The sequence below is a fragment of the Abrus precatorius genome, unplaced genomic scaffold (genome assembly GCF_003935025.1).
Source record: "Abrus precatorius isolate BTA unplaced genomic scaffold, Abrus_2018 Scaffold10, whole genome shotgun sequence".
NCBI classification, from domain to species: Eukaryota; Viridiplantae; Streptophyta; class Magnoliopsida; order Fabales; family Fabaceae; genus Abrus; species Abrus precatorius.
Genome location: NW_020874292.1, coordinates 27,655,234 through 27,671,891, shown reverse-complemented (window position 1 = coordinate 27,671,891; position 16,658 = coordinate 27,655,234). Strand labels below are relative to the sequence as shown.

The 16,658-nt window shown below is 31.9% G+C and overlaps 4 protein-coding genes across 6 annotated transcripts; 2 read left to right on the top strand and 2 right to left on the bottom strand.

The window, feature by feature from the left end:
• Positions 1-452: 452 nt before the first annotated feature.
• LOC113853055 (pentatricopeptide repeat-containing protein At4g04370) lies at positions 453-3,293 on the bottom strand. The gene has a single exon (XM_027483500.1). It carries the CDS (start codon positions 3,164-3,166, stop codon positions 866-868), a length of 2,301 nt encoding a protein of 766 aa, XP_027339301.1. The 5' UTR covers positions 3,167-3,293; the 3' UTR covers positions 453-865.
• Positions 3,294-3,640: 347 nt separating this feature from the next.
• On the bottom strand, positions 3,641-6,225 carry LOC113846213 (pyridoxal phosphate homeostasis protein-like). Of its 3 annotated transcripts, none has more exons than XM_027474225.1 (7): positions 5,946-6,225; positions 5,774-5,843; positions 5,384-5,430; positions 4,759-4,846; positions 4,248-4,378; positions 4,047-4,145; positions 3,641-3,938 (listed from the first exon to the last, which is right to left on the bottom strand). In XM_027474225.1, the coding sequence occupies exons 1-7, from the start codon at positions 6,171-6,173 to the stop codon at positions 3,879-3,881; spliced, it is 723 nt and encodes a 240-aa protein (XP_027330026.1). In that variant the 5' UTR covers positions 6,174-6,225; the 3' UTR covers positions 3,641-3,878. The 3 variants fall into 3 exon arrangements, with proteins under 3 accessions (XP_027330026.1, XP_027330035.1, XP_027330044.1); XM_027474234.1 differs by having other exon boundaries at positions 3,655-3,938; positions 4,047-4,149; positions 4,225-4,378; positions 5,774-5,840; XM_027474243.1 differs by having other exon boundaries at positions 3,655-3,938; positions 5,774-5,840.
• A 4,062-nt stretch (positions 6,226-10,287) lies between these two features.
• On the top strand, positions 10,288-10,686 carry LOC113853314 (stigma-specific STIG1-like protein 1). Its single transcript, XM_027483896.1, has one exon. The coding sequence runs from the start codon at positions 10,288-10,290 to the stop codon at positions 10,684-10,686; it is 399 nt and encodes a 132-aa protein (XP_027339697.1).
• Positions 10,687-15,044: 4,358 nt separating this feature from the next.
• LOC113853200 (stigma-specific STIG1-like protein 1) lies at positions 15,045-15,515 on the top strand. The gene is made up of 2 exons (XM_027483700.1): positions 15,045-15,133; positions 15,197-15,515. Exons 1-2 carry the CDS (start codon positions 15,045-15,047, stop codon positions 15,513-15,515), a joined length of 408 nt encoding a protein of 135 aa, XP_027339501.1.
• The last annotated feature ends 1,143 nt before the right edge of the window (positions 15,516-16,658 follow it).

Genomic DNA, 16,658 nt, shown 5'->3' with positions numbered 1-16,658 from the left:
ACCAAAGCCATTTAATTAAAGGTGTGGTGATTTCATTATGATCACAAAAAATGATTAGTTAGACAATAAACACTATTTATAGCCCCCCCTTTTATATACTTTCTGTTAAATACTTTTTTGATTAGTTAAATAATATATTTTGTCTAGGATTATAAATATCTTCATAGAAGACAATTCTATTCAAATTAAAAACATCCACAATACAGGGAGATGAAGATTTTTACACAATTTTTCTTTTTTTATAAACAAGACTCAAATCTAAGAACTTACTAAAATTAATCAGGAATATATCACTTGGACCAACCATCCATTAGAATTAAACAATATGCCTTTTTTAAGTTATACTGATTATGTAATTTAAAAAAAAAAACTGTTTTGATACTTTTTAAAAGTTTTTATAAAATTCTAAAAACAGTATCAGTATATCTAATTTCATCTAATTATTAATTGAAAAAGAATAATTTATAAATAATTATAATCATTCGATACAAAAAATGGAACAAGCGTTGGTGTAATAGTAGAATTGCTGGCTTGGGAAGTGGTCATAGGTTCAAACCCAAAAAATTGCCTCTGTGTAGGAGTAAGGTTGGGTACATATATTTATCCCCCCAGACTCCACTAGACAGGGTGAAAACAAAAAGAAAAGATTCCACTAGATTTCAGCCTTGTGCACTAGCTGGTAAGTTATCGGCCCATTGTATAAGACTTAAGAAACCTCTAATGTCATGTCAACCCAAAAAGACAAAAGAAAAGAAGTTTTCATGGGTCACAGTCTTTGATGGAAGTCCAAAAACATTTCAGAGGCACCACAAGACACTTCTTGAGTGTCAGCCAATCTTGGAAATACTCCTGTTTAGATAACATTTCAGCATATGTTATTGTGGCTACTTTCAAGGTTAATGTCCACTTCCTCCATTTTGATCATTTCCTTCCTCAAAATTTCTAGTGTATACACTATTTCTTGAAACTGAGGGTGTGAGTTGTGATCTGTGAAAAATGTAGTGATGTTACCATGTATATCAATAAAGCTCCAGCCAGGAATTTTTCTCAAGCCAAGAGATCTCATATGGGTCCATGCCTCACCCACTTCTTCCCATTTGTTTATTGAAGCATAGCAGTGAGCTAGTTGTACGTAATTTCCAGCATTCATAGGCCTCAGTGTGAGAATATCATTGGCAATTGTATCACCAAGTTCATTATTATCATTTGCTCGACAAGCATCAAGGATTATGCCCAAAACATCAATTACAGGATCAGAGAACATTTTCTTGTACAAGTTATATGCTTCCTCTACCCTCCCAGCACGACTGAGGAGATCCACCACACATGCATGGTGTTCAAGATTTGGTGTAATCCCAAAATCTTTAGTCATTGATTCATATATGTTTAAGCCCTGCTCTACAAGTCCATTATGACTACAGGACGATAAAACTGAGAGGAAAATCACATGGTTGGGTTTAATGCCACTTTCCAGGAATTTTGAGTATAACCTCAATGCATTCTCCCCTTTGCCATGATAGCCATATCCTGCAATTATGGCACTCCATGAGATCAAATCATGACTTGGCATCTGGTTGAAACACATTTGGGCAGTATCCAAATCACCACATTTGCAGTACATGTCTACCAAAGAAGTGTCAACCAGGATGCATGGCCTAAGGCCATTTCTTATTACAAAGCTGTGGATCCATTTTCCGAAGTGGAGTTGCCCAGTGGATGCACACCCTTGGAGGAGGGAAACAATAGTTATTGAATCCGGCATTTGATGATATAACCTCATTTCATTAAAAAGGAACAAGGCCTTGCAAACATTGCCATTTTGAGCATATCCAGTAACTATGGCATTCCAGGAAACCAAATCCCTTTTGCTCATTTTATCAAACACAATGGAACTCTGATCCAAGTGACCACACTTTGCATACATGGTAACAAGAGAGTTTTGAGCAGCAATATCCAGTGGTAATTCCTGCCTTAATATATAACCATGAATTGATGTCCCTAAATTAAAAGACCCAAGTTGTGCACAAGCTGTAATTACACTGGCCATAGTAGCAGTAGATGGCTTCACTCCAAATTTTAACATCTCACGGAAAACAGCTAGTGCCTTGTCTGCAGAATCATTCTGCACAAGGCCTGAGATCATTGCTGTCCACAAAACTACATCCGTATCTGAACAGCTTTCAAAAATTTGAAATGCTGTGTCAATGTTCCCACCTTTTAAGTACATTACAATCAATGATGTTTCAACGTATGCGTCCAGGTCAAAACCAGCTCTTAAAATCTGACCATGCAAGGACCTGCCCAATTTCAACACACCCCTTGATGCAATCACAGACAAGATGGACCCAAAAGTTTGTGGGTTAGGCTCCAAACCTTGTACTCTCATTGTCTTGAGAAGTAGCAAAACTTCACATAGATCCCCAATCTGAGCATAGGCTGATATCAACGAATTCCAAGAAACCAGGTCCCTTTGATCCATGTGGTCAAACAATTTCCTAGAATCCTCAATGTGTCCACATTTCCCATATACATTCAGCATAGAATTTGACAATCTTATATCAGACATAAACCCATAAAAAATTGCACAACCATGCAAACACTGCACATGAGCAAGCTCTGAAACTCCAGCCAGCAAGCTCAACATGGTAACACCACTGGGTTTAATTCCCTGGCCACGCATTTGATCAAACAAAGAAAAGGCTTCTCGAACTTGATCCATGTGCGCATAGCACCCAATGATGGTTGTCCAAGGTACAACATTCCTGTCAGGCATAAAGTCGAACACTTTGCGAGCAATATCAGAGAACCCAAATTTGGCGTAGAAATTGATCAAAGAAGAAGCAATGTAGGCATCAAGGGAAAACCCATTAACGAGGATGTGTTGATGGAGGGAAAGACCAAGGGAAAAGAGGTTGAGATAGGAGCAAGCTTTGAGAAGACTGGGGAAGGTGTAGGCGTCAGAAGGGACGTGGGTGCTGACCATAGAGGCATAGGTGACAAGAACTTGATGGTGAGCACCTTGGGATGAAAGGTGGTTGATAATAGCATTGAATGAGTTGGTGGTGGCTGAAGCCGAAGCTGAAGATGGGTGTCGCACCGTCACCACACACCGTTTTAGGCCACTTGGAGTCAGCACCAGTTGCGGCTTTGGCTTGTATGTCAACATGACCCATTCCTTATGATTCAGCCAAGCTCGAATATGAATGGCTCAGGGCATAAATGGTTTAAAAAACCCCTCTAAATAGGTAACGATAATATAACTACACAAGAAATTGACTTAAAACCATCTAAGCACTGCGCTCTGTTGATGCACTGCTATAACCTATAATTGTACTGCTTGGGAAAGTTTTTATTTCGGAGTAAAATCAATTCTTATTTTATAATCTTCGTAAAATGAAACTTCATTTAGAAATAAATTAATTTTCAAAATTTGTTATTTATGTACCCCAAAAAATTGTGATTCCAAACCATTAATTGGTGTAAAGGGATATAATTCTTAATGCTCTTTAGTACAAGATTATCTTGGTCAGCTTCAGTTGAATAGGTTGAAAATTTTTAGTGCCCTGAGACCATGGACATCCGTCATCATGCGTGCAACGTATAATGACAATTTCAAGATTATTATCTTGGTTCAGCTTCAGCTGAATAGGCTGGTTTTCTCATTTGACAGAAATTAGAATACAACGTTCAGTCTTGAAGTTTATTCCGAATACACAGCTCTCCCACAGCTTACTAACTACCATCATCATGCTCATGACTATATTTATTTCCAGCTTATTTAGTTAGTTCATGCTGCTCCATGACTTTGACTTGTGAATCTAAGCACCGCAATACCAACACACATAAAAAGAGGGCAGCTACTCCTCTTCTTTCAGTGGCTATTCTCTAGGCCCAAATATGGCAGTTCCAATCCTAACAGTTGTACTTCCCATCTTAATCTGCAAAATTAGAGTTATGCTGGTTAAAAAAATATTCTGATGCTATCACAATACTTGTCCCTTCAGTTTAATCCATCTATTTTCCACGGAAAAAGAAGGATTCCTTACAGCTTGTTCAAAGTCTGCAGTCATGCCCATTGACAGCTCACATTGCGTTTCTGGTATTCCAAGTGCTTTACAAACTTCACTTCTACAATTGGATAACGTCTGGAGAGTGCAAAAGAATATTTAGTGCGGAGAAACATCTAGAAGACTAGATAGTAAGTCCAGAAAACCCAATAAATCATGTCCAGAATGCTTGATCGTCACCTTAAAATTTTCTGGGGTGGATGTGTAATCCAGCATGCCAATTGTCATTAAGCCACAAAACTCAAGGTTTGGGCAGTTAGTAATATGTTTTACAAGGTCCACACACTGAGCTGGTTCAACACCAAATTTTGCTGCAAGAAAATAGTAGTCAAATGACATTCTTGAGATCGAGATAAACTGAAAAACATTGGCAACAATGTTTTTTCAAGGACAGAAACCAAAAACAAATAATGTAGGGCAGATTGCAAAATCATTCAGCCCATTCTAACAAATGAGTCACAGATTTACATATAAATTTCTGATGTTATATCAGTGATTTGCTAAACATAATTTCAGTAAAAGATTGGAATTGGAAACACTAATTTTTTGTATTCTGATGCTATTTTCAGACTAATCTACTAGAAGCCATGTAAAATAATTTGGGTCAATAAACTTCTAATGCAACGAAGTCAATATTATTAAGATACTGTAGATAGTGAATTGTTTAGCAAATCTGTCGAGCTTAATTTACATGTTTCTCCACTTGTATTCACTTGAACAAAAACCTTCAACGGTTTCCTTCCAACTTTTTCTACGGCAAGGTCAAGAAGATTTGCTATCTGCCAACAAATTAAAGAAAGAAAAAGCAAAAATAAATGATCAGTGCAGCTTTTGCAAAAAAATATACTAAAGATCATGTATGCACTAAATCAAAATATCTTGTTTGATAGAACATTTTAGGAAAACTATTTTCGATAACAATTTAAATACATTTTATAGTATAGAACATAATTATTAAGAAATTTAAAACAATCATGAATAGTTAATGGGGCAAAATTGAACTTCAGACTATATGTAAAATAATAATTCTTGTACAACCCCAAAAATTCCTTCAGCTGCAGTGAGGTGTGCAACTAGTTTAAGGCCTGTCTACAAAGTTACCATTCAAATGCATACCTCCCAAGAGAAATACCCGAAAATATTTGATGAAACTCATCATATTACAACCAATTCCAAGGTAATCTATATTACCCGCAAATTTAAAATTTATGTAAAGTTTACATTCTTATATACACTCATACACTTGAAACGCAACTAAAATGTGTACAAAAACCTTCTCCGCCAACACCAACATCGAAATAAACAAAAACATTTACCTTCTCATCGTCTACAGACTCTACATAAGCAAGGTTGGGAACACCAGCTGCGACATCAAATGAACAACTGAAACATATTAGCACCTCAATTTTGAACCGAAGTTATTAACGTGGTGATGATTTTAACTTATCTCCACAAAATACACAAAATGGATTAGCTAAGTTCAACAATTAAAGCTTGCATACGCGACACTTGAAATGAATTTATATATAGAGAGAGAAAGAACAATGACATCGTAAATTTGTCGATGAAGGAGAAATTTATAGGTTGGAAAGAGCGCGCTCGTATATCTAAAGAGCGAACAAAGGTAAATTTACGAGTAATAAAAAAAATTAAGCAATCCTAGGGACGTGAGGTTCAGAGGTTGAAACAGGAATTAAATCGCATACCGATAAGAGGTTTCACTTTGTTGCTCTGTAAATTGCCGATTAAATGCCACTCGATATCATCTGGAAGCTGCTTCGGACATCAAATCCAAGCATCGAGAATGAAGACACAATAGAGAGAGAGAGAGAGAGAGAGAGAGAGAGAGAGAGATGAATTGATGTAAGTAGTATTAACCTGAGGAGCTTTTTGAAGAAGTTCCTTAACGTAGTTCTCGCCGAAGCAGCGGTGGCCAGCGTCGTAGACCTGACGGAGAGCGGAAATTGACTTCGTCTTGCTTGCCGCCACCACACGGATCTCTTCCACGTTTCGGCCGGACCGTTCGGCGGCTTGTTGGACGCGGTGGAGCACCGACTTCAGTGGCGTCGCTGCTCCTCCGGTCTCCACGGCGGTAGACGACGCCATGCTTCGCAAGTGCCATGTCACTCACCAACTTTCCACATATATAAAGCATCTCTACCATGGGCACTGGGTCTCATCAATCACGTTACACTTTCAAATCACGCCAAAAAATTCCACCCTAACGTTAGCAGAAAAATTTGTATTTAATATATATTATTTTACATGTCTTCCTGTTTTATTGTTCGATAATGTATTATTTAACGAAATTATATGTTTTTGGTCGACTTTTTTCAGCTTAAAAATAGTAGTTTATGTTATGGATTTCAAGTTTGGGCTGGACTTGATTGGCTTTGAGTTGGATTTAGTAAAGATTTATATTTGGGCTTGTTAGAAAGTCAATGGTGTAAGTTTCTAGCTAAACCATGTTAATAAGCATGAAACTAAATAACTAATTAGTTGAGCTCCAACTACTCTGTTTTTGTGCCTAAACACAAGTTAATAACCAATAAGCATGAAACTCAGCCAATTATTTTTCATGACATCAGAATTGCATACATTGAAGTAACAGGCTAGCCATATATCATCAAAATATGTGAAGCATGCAATCCAAATACACCACTGATCCTACAGTCACCAACACTAGCCACACAAGCTTTAATTTCTGTGCAAGACAATGCCCAATCAAGCCTTCCTTTGCCTTCACAGTTTCAAGTTCAACTGATTAATTATTGCATGCCATTCATCCCCTCCAACTTCTCAAATGGCTAAGTCATGAATCATGTTTGTTCTCCATCTAAACTGAGAAGAGACTTGAGAGATAAAGGGAAAAAAAATCTCATATCATGAGGCTGATTCTGTTTGTTAATTTAAATCTGAAAATTGCCTCATAATATTTGGAATAACATAGAAACTATTAGCCTTTGGTTGAATCTCCAAGTTTTAAGTCCTTCTTTCTCCTATGTTTACTTTATTTGCTTTGTTTTGGAGAGTCGTATCTTAGACTGATTTTAAATGTTTCGTGCTATTTGTGGCATGTTTCAAAAATAAAATCCCCTTCTCAGCAGTCTAGCCATTATGCTAATTTGCAAGACATGATGAAAACCAAAAAGTAAAGATTTGAATGACAATGCAGGAGCGTGACCTGTTATTTTTATTTTGAAAGATTAAGGTTTATGTTTATACAAAATTCGCATAAATTATATGTTTATTGTTTAGTAATTTGGTACAACATTAATTAATATGTCATTGTCAATTAACACAATTATTGACATCGACCAATCAGAATTAGACATAAGCATGTCCTCTTAATCCATATTGTAACGTCCTGAGTTTTGTAACTCTAATTTAATTATTAATATAAGTGTGTGTATTGTTATTTGAATATACATTTAGAGTTATATTAGTGATGAATATATATATATATATATATATATATATGTGTGTGTGTGTGTGTGTGTACACTTATGTTGTAATTGAACTGTGAATGTTGACTTGTGATTGGATTGAAAATGCTTAAGAATATAGGCTAATGTGGTGTTATAGAAGCATTTTTGCTGTAATGAGAAGGTTCTGAGCAAGTTTGCAAGTCTCTCACTGTAGCGAGAGAATTTTCGTTGCAGTGATAAGGCAACAAAGAAGAAGTAGTTTTTTGGGTTCAGTCTCGCTGTAATAAGATTATGTAAAAAACAAGTGTAATTTTATCTGATATTTTCGCTGTAACAAGTGACGTCTCGCTGTAGTGAAAATGTCGTAACTCTTAGAGTATTTGAGGATTTTATGATTAAGGAAACACATTTCTTCACTTCCCTTCCATCTTTATCTCGTCCCTCTCAATCCCTAACCCTATTCCACCGATTAAAGGGCCTCCAAAACTTGTGGTGCTCTAGATTGAAGGTTGTGATTGTGTTTTAGACATTTGGAGGTAAGTTTCATGAGTTAGAGTTTTCAATTTTCACCCTTCCTTTGTTTTCTTTATTTTACATGGAGTTTTCCATGTATCTTAGGGCAAAAATCTATATGGAGAACTCTTCTACCATTGATTGTGTCGTGAGTCTTCATTCCAAGGTAAGAAGGGACTCTACCCTATCTCTTTATGCTTAAATTTTATTTATATTACTAGACATTGAAATGTGGTTGAGGTAGAACATAGAAACATGCGTGTTTTGATGAAAATTTTGTATTGAGCATGATGTGGTAGATATTGAGTAATGTGTGTAATGAAATGGTTGAATGTGTGTATACGTGTCATATTTGAGAATGAATGTTATGAAACGATTGAGAATGTGGGTGAATGTGTGTGTGAATGACATGCTGATTGTGATTGTGGTGTGCTTGTAATGGTTGAAAACTATGAATAATTATAGCGATACACTAGGGGTGTAGAAGATGGGGGTAGAAATACCTTAGAGAAAAGAGGGTAGTCGTAACATCAACAGTGAGCGTGGGTGCACCACAAGCCACACAATCTTCTCCTGACTCGGCTTCTAACCAATACCTTTGCTAAGGAGCTCGTAACCGCACACGTTGTATCTGTGAGGCAAGGGCTAACCAGCGACCATCCGTGGTATGAAACTGAGTAAGTTGCTAAAGTTGAGGGCGTCAAGAAACTATGATCACAGTGCTACAGTGAACGTGACTAATGTGCAGTGAGCGCACATACATGTGTGGATTGATTGAAAGTGTAGTGAGTACACCCGCATATGAATTTGTGTGTAATGATGATGTGTGTGGTTGACTTGTTATGGTATTGTGAATGTGATGTGAGTTGTTATAAAGAATTATATGATGCTTGCTTAATGTATCGCTAGTTTGTTTGGGAAAATATTTGAATGTGCAAGGTAAGTCTCCATGTTGTGTTTGTGACAATGTAGAGGGCTCACTCTTACATTTTATTTTTCAGGTGACCAAGATGATCAATACTAAATTCAGTGAATGAGATGAATAATATTGTTTATAGGACTTAAATTTTATTTTGAAATTTGCTATTTATTAAATGAGTCCTATAACATTTATTTTGATTGAAATTGTAACCTATCCCATATTTTGAAATACTTTATCAAAACATTGCACTCAAAGTCATTTGAAATGAAAACTTTATTATCTCCTTTTAAATTGTGAAAAATATTTTATTTGAAATAAATAAGATGTTACACGTATTCTATTTATCAAGAAATTATTTATCCAGAATCATCTCTAATTAATCAGAGTTATGTAATTAATTATAAATTCCAATTCTAATAAAATTATAATTTAAAGTACAATTTCAATTTCATGCGCGCCAGTCCAATCCTTAAGAATTTTAAAATAACAAAAGAAAAATATTATCAATCCTCACATTAGCATCCAAAAGTGATTTTGAAAAGAAAAGCAACGTACTAAATTTGGCCATCCTCAACATAAAAGAAAACGATAAACAATATGTCAAGTGGCATCCTAAGTTGTACTACGTGGTATTCGTTGACCGTTTAGCTAGTTCAGGTCTATCATTATCCTAATTAACGCTACCGTTCGGATCTCACAAGCCAGGGAATATAAGGAAAAAGTATGGAACAGAAACAAAAAATATGGCAAAAAGTTTAAATATGAATATTTTTATATGTCCAAATTAATCTATCACTTGCATTGGCTAGAATACAACTAAGGTCAAACTATGCTATTGGAATGTATGGACAGCATGGTGGTTCTGTAACTGTTTCTGGTTTCCGTAGACTGTAGATAAATGACTACGTTTCCTTAAGACTTTACATGCGACATGGCTTCATGCATGGTCAACTTACAATTAAACCAATTTTAATCGACATATATTATTCTAGGCGCGTATCGTATGTATTGTAGTAGTTTCATTTTGGTATTGACATCTTGAACATAATATATATTATATGTCGTGTTTTCTCCTCCATTTTTCAATTGATTAGTTAGTGAGTTTTGAAATTCTTGCCAAGAAGCCTAACTTGGTATTCACAAGTAATTTGGCCGTTGATTTAGACCACTCCACTAGCTAACACTAAACACGCAGAATATTAATTAGCTCATCATGCATGTAATCTATGCAATTGCGAGACACCGTGAACCTCCTCGTCTTCTATAAATACTTGGAGTATTCTTCTGAATCAAAACATCCACCCCATTACTTCATTAATTCCACTTCTTCTATCTCATATAACACAAACACAAAATAATGAAGTCCTTGAACACCCTCTTCATTCTGGCCTTGCTAATGGCTCTGGCCATTACTCTGTCAGCAACATCTTCCGAAAATGAAGAACCAAACTTTTTACGAGGAACAAGCCGCTTCCTGTCTCAGAAAAAAGGGAGGGTGGCGTTGGCATGTGACAAATACCCCAACATTTGCCATATTAAAGGAAGCGCAGGTCCTAACTGCTGCAACAACAAATGTGTCAACTTTTTCACAGATAGTTTCAACTGCGGAAGGTGTGGAAAGAAATGCAGCTTTGGAAAGATGTGCTGCGATGGGAAGTGCGTGAACCCTAGGACTAACGAGAAGCATTGTGGAAAATGTGGCAACAAGTGTAACGCCAAAGGTTCATGTGTTTATGGTATATGCAGCTATGCGTAGAGTTGAAAGCATTCTTTGGATCAAGAGCTAGAGCGGATCAATAACGCAGCCATCCACACTTTATGGTTGTGCTAATTATTATACATACATACATATACATATATATATATATATATTTAAATTCTTTGCATTTGTTGATCGGTTGGTTTGTATGAATAATAATAGTTTATTTCCTTGTTATTATCTGAATGTTGTCAATTAAGAATAACTTGTAATATTGGTTTGTTTATGAAATAAAATAATTATACATGTTTCTTACTTTCATTATAGTTTTATTATTTTAATTTTTTAATGCAAATTAAATGATACACAATAAAAAACTAAAAAAAAAATTACTAAAAATTTTAGTATTTATTACTTGCTTCATCATTAAAAATAAAATAAAAATCGAACACAAAAGGTTTTTGTAGAAACTAAAGTATATTGGACGAAAGTGATAAATTCCTACTTCCGCTGAAATCAATTTTGTTTGCTACACAAGCAAGGTATTAATATGATTAATGTATTATATTTTATGATATGTTATAATTTTTTTTAAAAATAATAGCGTTTAATTTTTTTAAAGTATTATATTTTATAACTTTTAATTAAATTTATTATATAAAAATTATTCTTATGTACCCTTAGATACTTATTAAAAAATTATTGTCAGTTAAATAATCAAAAAATAATTTATGTGATACTATATATAATTTTTTAAATTTATTTTTCATATACATTTTTTAAAAGTATACCTAAAAGTAGAAGGGATAAAAGGTTATTCTAAATATATTTATACCTTTTTCATAATTTATACTAAAATATTTCTTGTATATGTAAAAAATCTCTAAAAATATATTCATCTATCATATCTAAATGCGCGACCCGGATCAAATATAGATTTAATCAGATAAAAAAAATAATTTTTTTATTAATTATTATCAATGACAAAACTGTCATGAAAAATCTTTCTAACCTATATTTAAGAGTAGACAATATGTATAATAATTTTTATTAAAAATAATAAAATATTGTAAAATTTAATACATAAATAATATTATATTTTTAAGAAAATTTTACTATATTTTATTTCTTTAATATATGCTTGCACATGTTAAAAATGACTTTTTTTTATTTAAATATTTTAATTTAAAAATAATTTTTTATTTATTAATTTTTTAAATTAGTTTTTGGTCTGAAGTAAATCTGGCCACATAACAAATGTTTCGTTGATACTGCTAGAAAAATTTACTAATTTTTATTTTTTTAAAAATAAATTTTACCACAAAAAAGAAATGAAACAGTACAATTTTACTAGTTATTAGACATACAAAGTTTTGCCATACAATTAACAAAACTTGGTTAACAATTTTTTCATTAAAAAAGCTAAACATATATAATAATTACACGTAACACATTTTGATGATGACAATGTTCATTTGAATAAATATCATATGCTTATTACTTTAAAAAAATTATTAGAGATCGTGCAACGTGTGTGACCACGCTTTTGTACAATTGTAGTCTATTTAGAGCCCACACGATTAGTGGAAAAATTATAATAAAATGTTTTGACAACTCGTCTTTGATTAAAGTATGGAGGAGGGCAAATATCAGAGAACAAATGTGGTTGCCGGAAGAATAAAAATGGAAGTTAAAATCCTCGTGCATGGTTTTGCAGACGCACGTGCCCTTCCTTGGATCTATGGTAGGACATCTCTATCAGTGTTGTATATATTAGAATCGATATTCTAACCTCTATTTTTTGGATCACATAATAACAAATCTAAAATTATAAACTAAATTTTTTAAAATATTTATCTAAAATCCACTCCAATCCACTTTTGCACAATTTTATGAGTTTGGTCGACTTCGGGAATGTCTACCCCTGAGGCGTAGAACCTTAATAAGTACCCTATATAATTTTATATTTTTATTAAATAATAATATATAACATCTTTTATTTTTGCTTTCTTTTAAGAGATTTAACTATGTTTTATTTTATTTTTATATTTTTATATTATTAGTAATTTTTTATTAAAAAACTTAAATTCACACATTCGCGTCTATGCAACTCCTATTTCTCAAGTTCGTGAATCTAACAAATTTATTCTTCCAGGGTTTCTTAGTTAATTCATTTTTTTAATAACTAAAACCTTTTTAAAATGAATAATTTTGCTATTTTTACGAAGAAACTTATTTTTTAAAAAATAAACATTGTCATTATCGGAATGTGCCATATGTCATTATTTGAATGTTTCACTCTTTTTATGACAAAAATGTTCATCAAGTTTAGCTAATTATATGATAAAATTTTATCTGTCCAGCAAGATTTACGTTGTTTCGTGCTTTTATGGCAAAATTTATTTTTTAGAAAAATAAAAATTAATAAATTTTGTTAGCAGTATTGACAAAATATTTACCATGTGGCCAAATTTATCCTATATAAAGAAATAATTTAGAAAATAAATAAATAAATAATTTACTTTTTAAATTATAATATTTAAATAAAAAATCCTTAGAAACACGCAATCGAACATATTATTAATAAATAATTATTAATATTTGAAATATTGATATATACTATCATTATTACATGTATAGCATGGTATATTATGGTATATTATTAAAATTATATATATATATATATATATATATATATATATATATAATCACTACGTTATATTATTAGGATAGTACATTTAATTCATAATGATTATGTATAGTACTTCTTGTTAAAAAGCTTAAATTAATAGGGGTTAATTAAATAAGGAGTTTTTAATAAATATTTTTTGGAAGTATTTATTTATTTTTAAATATTATTATGAGTTGTATTTCTATTTTCTAAATATTACAGCTTTTATATTTAATTTTTTAAATATAATACATTTCTCATTTAATTATTTATTTATAAATATAAAATTTTTGGTATTTAATAGATTAAATTAAATAAAAAAATCATTAAAGAAACAATAACATGTACACACTAAGCAAATTATCTAATTGCCAAACATTTTATATTAGCATTGCTTAATTTAAAATAGAATTTCTTAACATGTACTTAAGAATATAGAATAAAAAATTAATAAATAATATTTTTTATTAAAAATTATAGCATTTAATGTAATTATTGAATTTCATGATATTTTATAATTTAAAAGAAAGTAAAGTATAACATACATACTCAAATCAGTCCTGCCATTTAATGTACTACAAATTGACAGGATAAATTATATTATACACAATTATTTGTATTTTATACTTTTTAAAAATCTTTTATATACATATACATCCTAGAAATATATATTAGTTATAAAGAATATATCTGGATGTCTCAAAAAAATTTAAATCCGTTCCTGTTATGATATTAACTAATAATAATATAAAAAGAAGGTTAGAAATATGTTTTCTTCATACACTTTTAATTATTAGTTAAAAATTATTAAAATTATAAAAATATAAAAAATGATTATTAAATTAAAAGTAAAAAAATAGAATCCAAATCATTTTTGTAATTAAATTAATTGATAATTAAGAGTGTCTTAAAAATATATTAAAAAGCATATTGTTAACATTTCTGATAATATAATTATGTTTAAGAAAAATATAATTTTTGTTAAATAAAAAACTACCATAAATAATTAATGATGAAACGTACTAATTAAATTTAGTAAAGTATATATTTTTGGCTACTCATATCATATCCAACAGTACATATCCAAACGTTAGTGCAAATTACGTTTCTGGTGTTCACACGGTCAAACTTGAATCACAAAATTAATATCTATACATACCCCGAACAACTGCAAAATATCTTAGATTGAAGTTGAACGTTGACTAGTGGCTCTGTAACGGTTTTTCTGGTTGATTCCAGGAAATGATGGGTTTCCTTGTGCTACCAATTAGTAAATGTTCCGTACTGCACTTGTATGTTTATGTTTAATCTCAGTAGTAAACTACAAATTGAAACCCACTGCGTAGAATTTTGCGTTCAATTAGTTCAAGTATGAAACACGATCAGCAAAACAACTCCTTATCCAGGACACACCGCTGTCTCATTTTCTAATATTTTCCAACTTTTCCACGTTTCCAAGTTAGTAGCTAAAATTCGTTACTTAACCACACATTTAGCTAGCTGTTGAATTAGACCACTCCACCAGCACCATGTTTGCATCCCTCTAGTTCAAACCACTACCTAAATCTCGCTGAATTCCTCCAATTTTCCTTCTATATATAGCTACCAAGCATCCTTCATTTTTCTCCATCAAATTAAACCACGATTAATTCATATTTTCACTCCTTTCCCAATTAAACTCTAACGCTCTATTTTCAGCCTTATCTCCTATACACACCAACACACAGCAAAATTACACTCAAATATGAAGTCCCTTCTTATACTCTTCCTTTTAGCCGTGCTATTGGCTTTGGTCATTGCTGATTCAGAAACACAACACAAAGAAGAATTACCGTTTTTCATCAATGTTAAAAACCACAACTCAACTAAAAATCCCGCTACCCCATCTTCTGAAAGCAAAGAATTAACCTCTCTCCGAGGGGCCAAAGGCTTGCATGGCCATAAATATGGGCGTGGGTTCATGACTTGTGATAAATACCCAAGAGTTTGCCGTGTCAAGGGAAGCCAAGGACCTGACTGTTGCCGGAAGAAGTGTGTGAATGTGTCAACGGACAGAAACAACTGTGGTAAGTGTGGAAAGAAATGCAAGTATTCGCAAATGTGTTGCAGAGGAAAATGTATTAACCCTATGTTTGACAAGCACCATTGTGGAGGATGTGGTAACAAGTGCAGCAAAGGGAATTTCTGCGTTTATGGTATGTGCAGCTATGCGTGATCAATCACAGAGGACAAAAACGCCAAACCAATCCCAATTGTTAATTAGTATCGATTACTTGGTATATATATATATATATAGAACTAAAGATATAATGAATTTGTTGCATGGATTAATAAATAAAATGCAAGTGATCATTATAGGATGATAGATGATCTTTGCCGCTATATGATATAATTTCATTACTTCTTGTATGTAACTATGATTAATTTCATTGGTTGTGGTTGAATAAATTAATTTATTGTAGCTGCATGTTTTGTTGTTGCTCTTGATTTAATTTACTACAAAACTCACCCAATACATTACATCGCAATGTATTCCTTAAGATGCATGAATTGTGACGTTACAATTTTATGCTCGTTTAATTAATTATAACTAATCGAATCAAGTATTATATATTAAATTTTATTTATTTAACAAATGAATTAGCAAATCAAATTTTCAAATGGTTTATTCAGCTTTACAATTTCGTGTAAAAACTTTTATACAATTTTCTATGAAAAGAGGCAATGATCAATTATGACATGATTCAATAAAGAAAAAAGATAAATATTTTCCTACAAATTGTAAAATAATTAGGTACATTGACCTTGGTAAACATTATTCCCTGATCTTATCTTTTTTTCTTTTTTTTTATTATAAGATATTTTATAATTTTAATAAAGTGTTTATTATTTTTTTTATCAATTTCCTGGTAATATTTTTTTCATCAATTATGACGTGATTCAATAAAGAAAAAAGATCATAAATATTTTCCTACAAATTGTAAAATAATTAGGTACATATTGACCTTCGTAAAGATTATTCCATGATCTTATCTAATTTTTTTTATGGTTTTTATTATAAGATGTTTTATAATTTTAATAAAGTGTTTATTATTTTTTATCATTTTTCTGCTAATATTTTTTTTATCAATTATGACATGCTCCAATAAAGAAAAAGATAAATATTTTCCTAGAAATTGTAAAATAATTAGGTACATTGACCTTGGTAAAAATTATTCCCTGATCTTATCTAATTTTTTCATGGTTTTTATTATAAGATATTTTATAGTTTCAATAAAGTGTTTATTATTTTTTATAAATTTTCTGCTAATATTTTTTGACCCAATAGCAGTTGTGTTCTATAAAATCAAGGTGAACA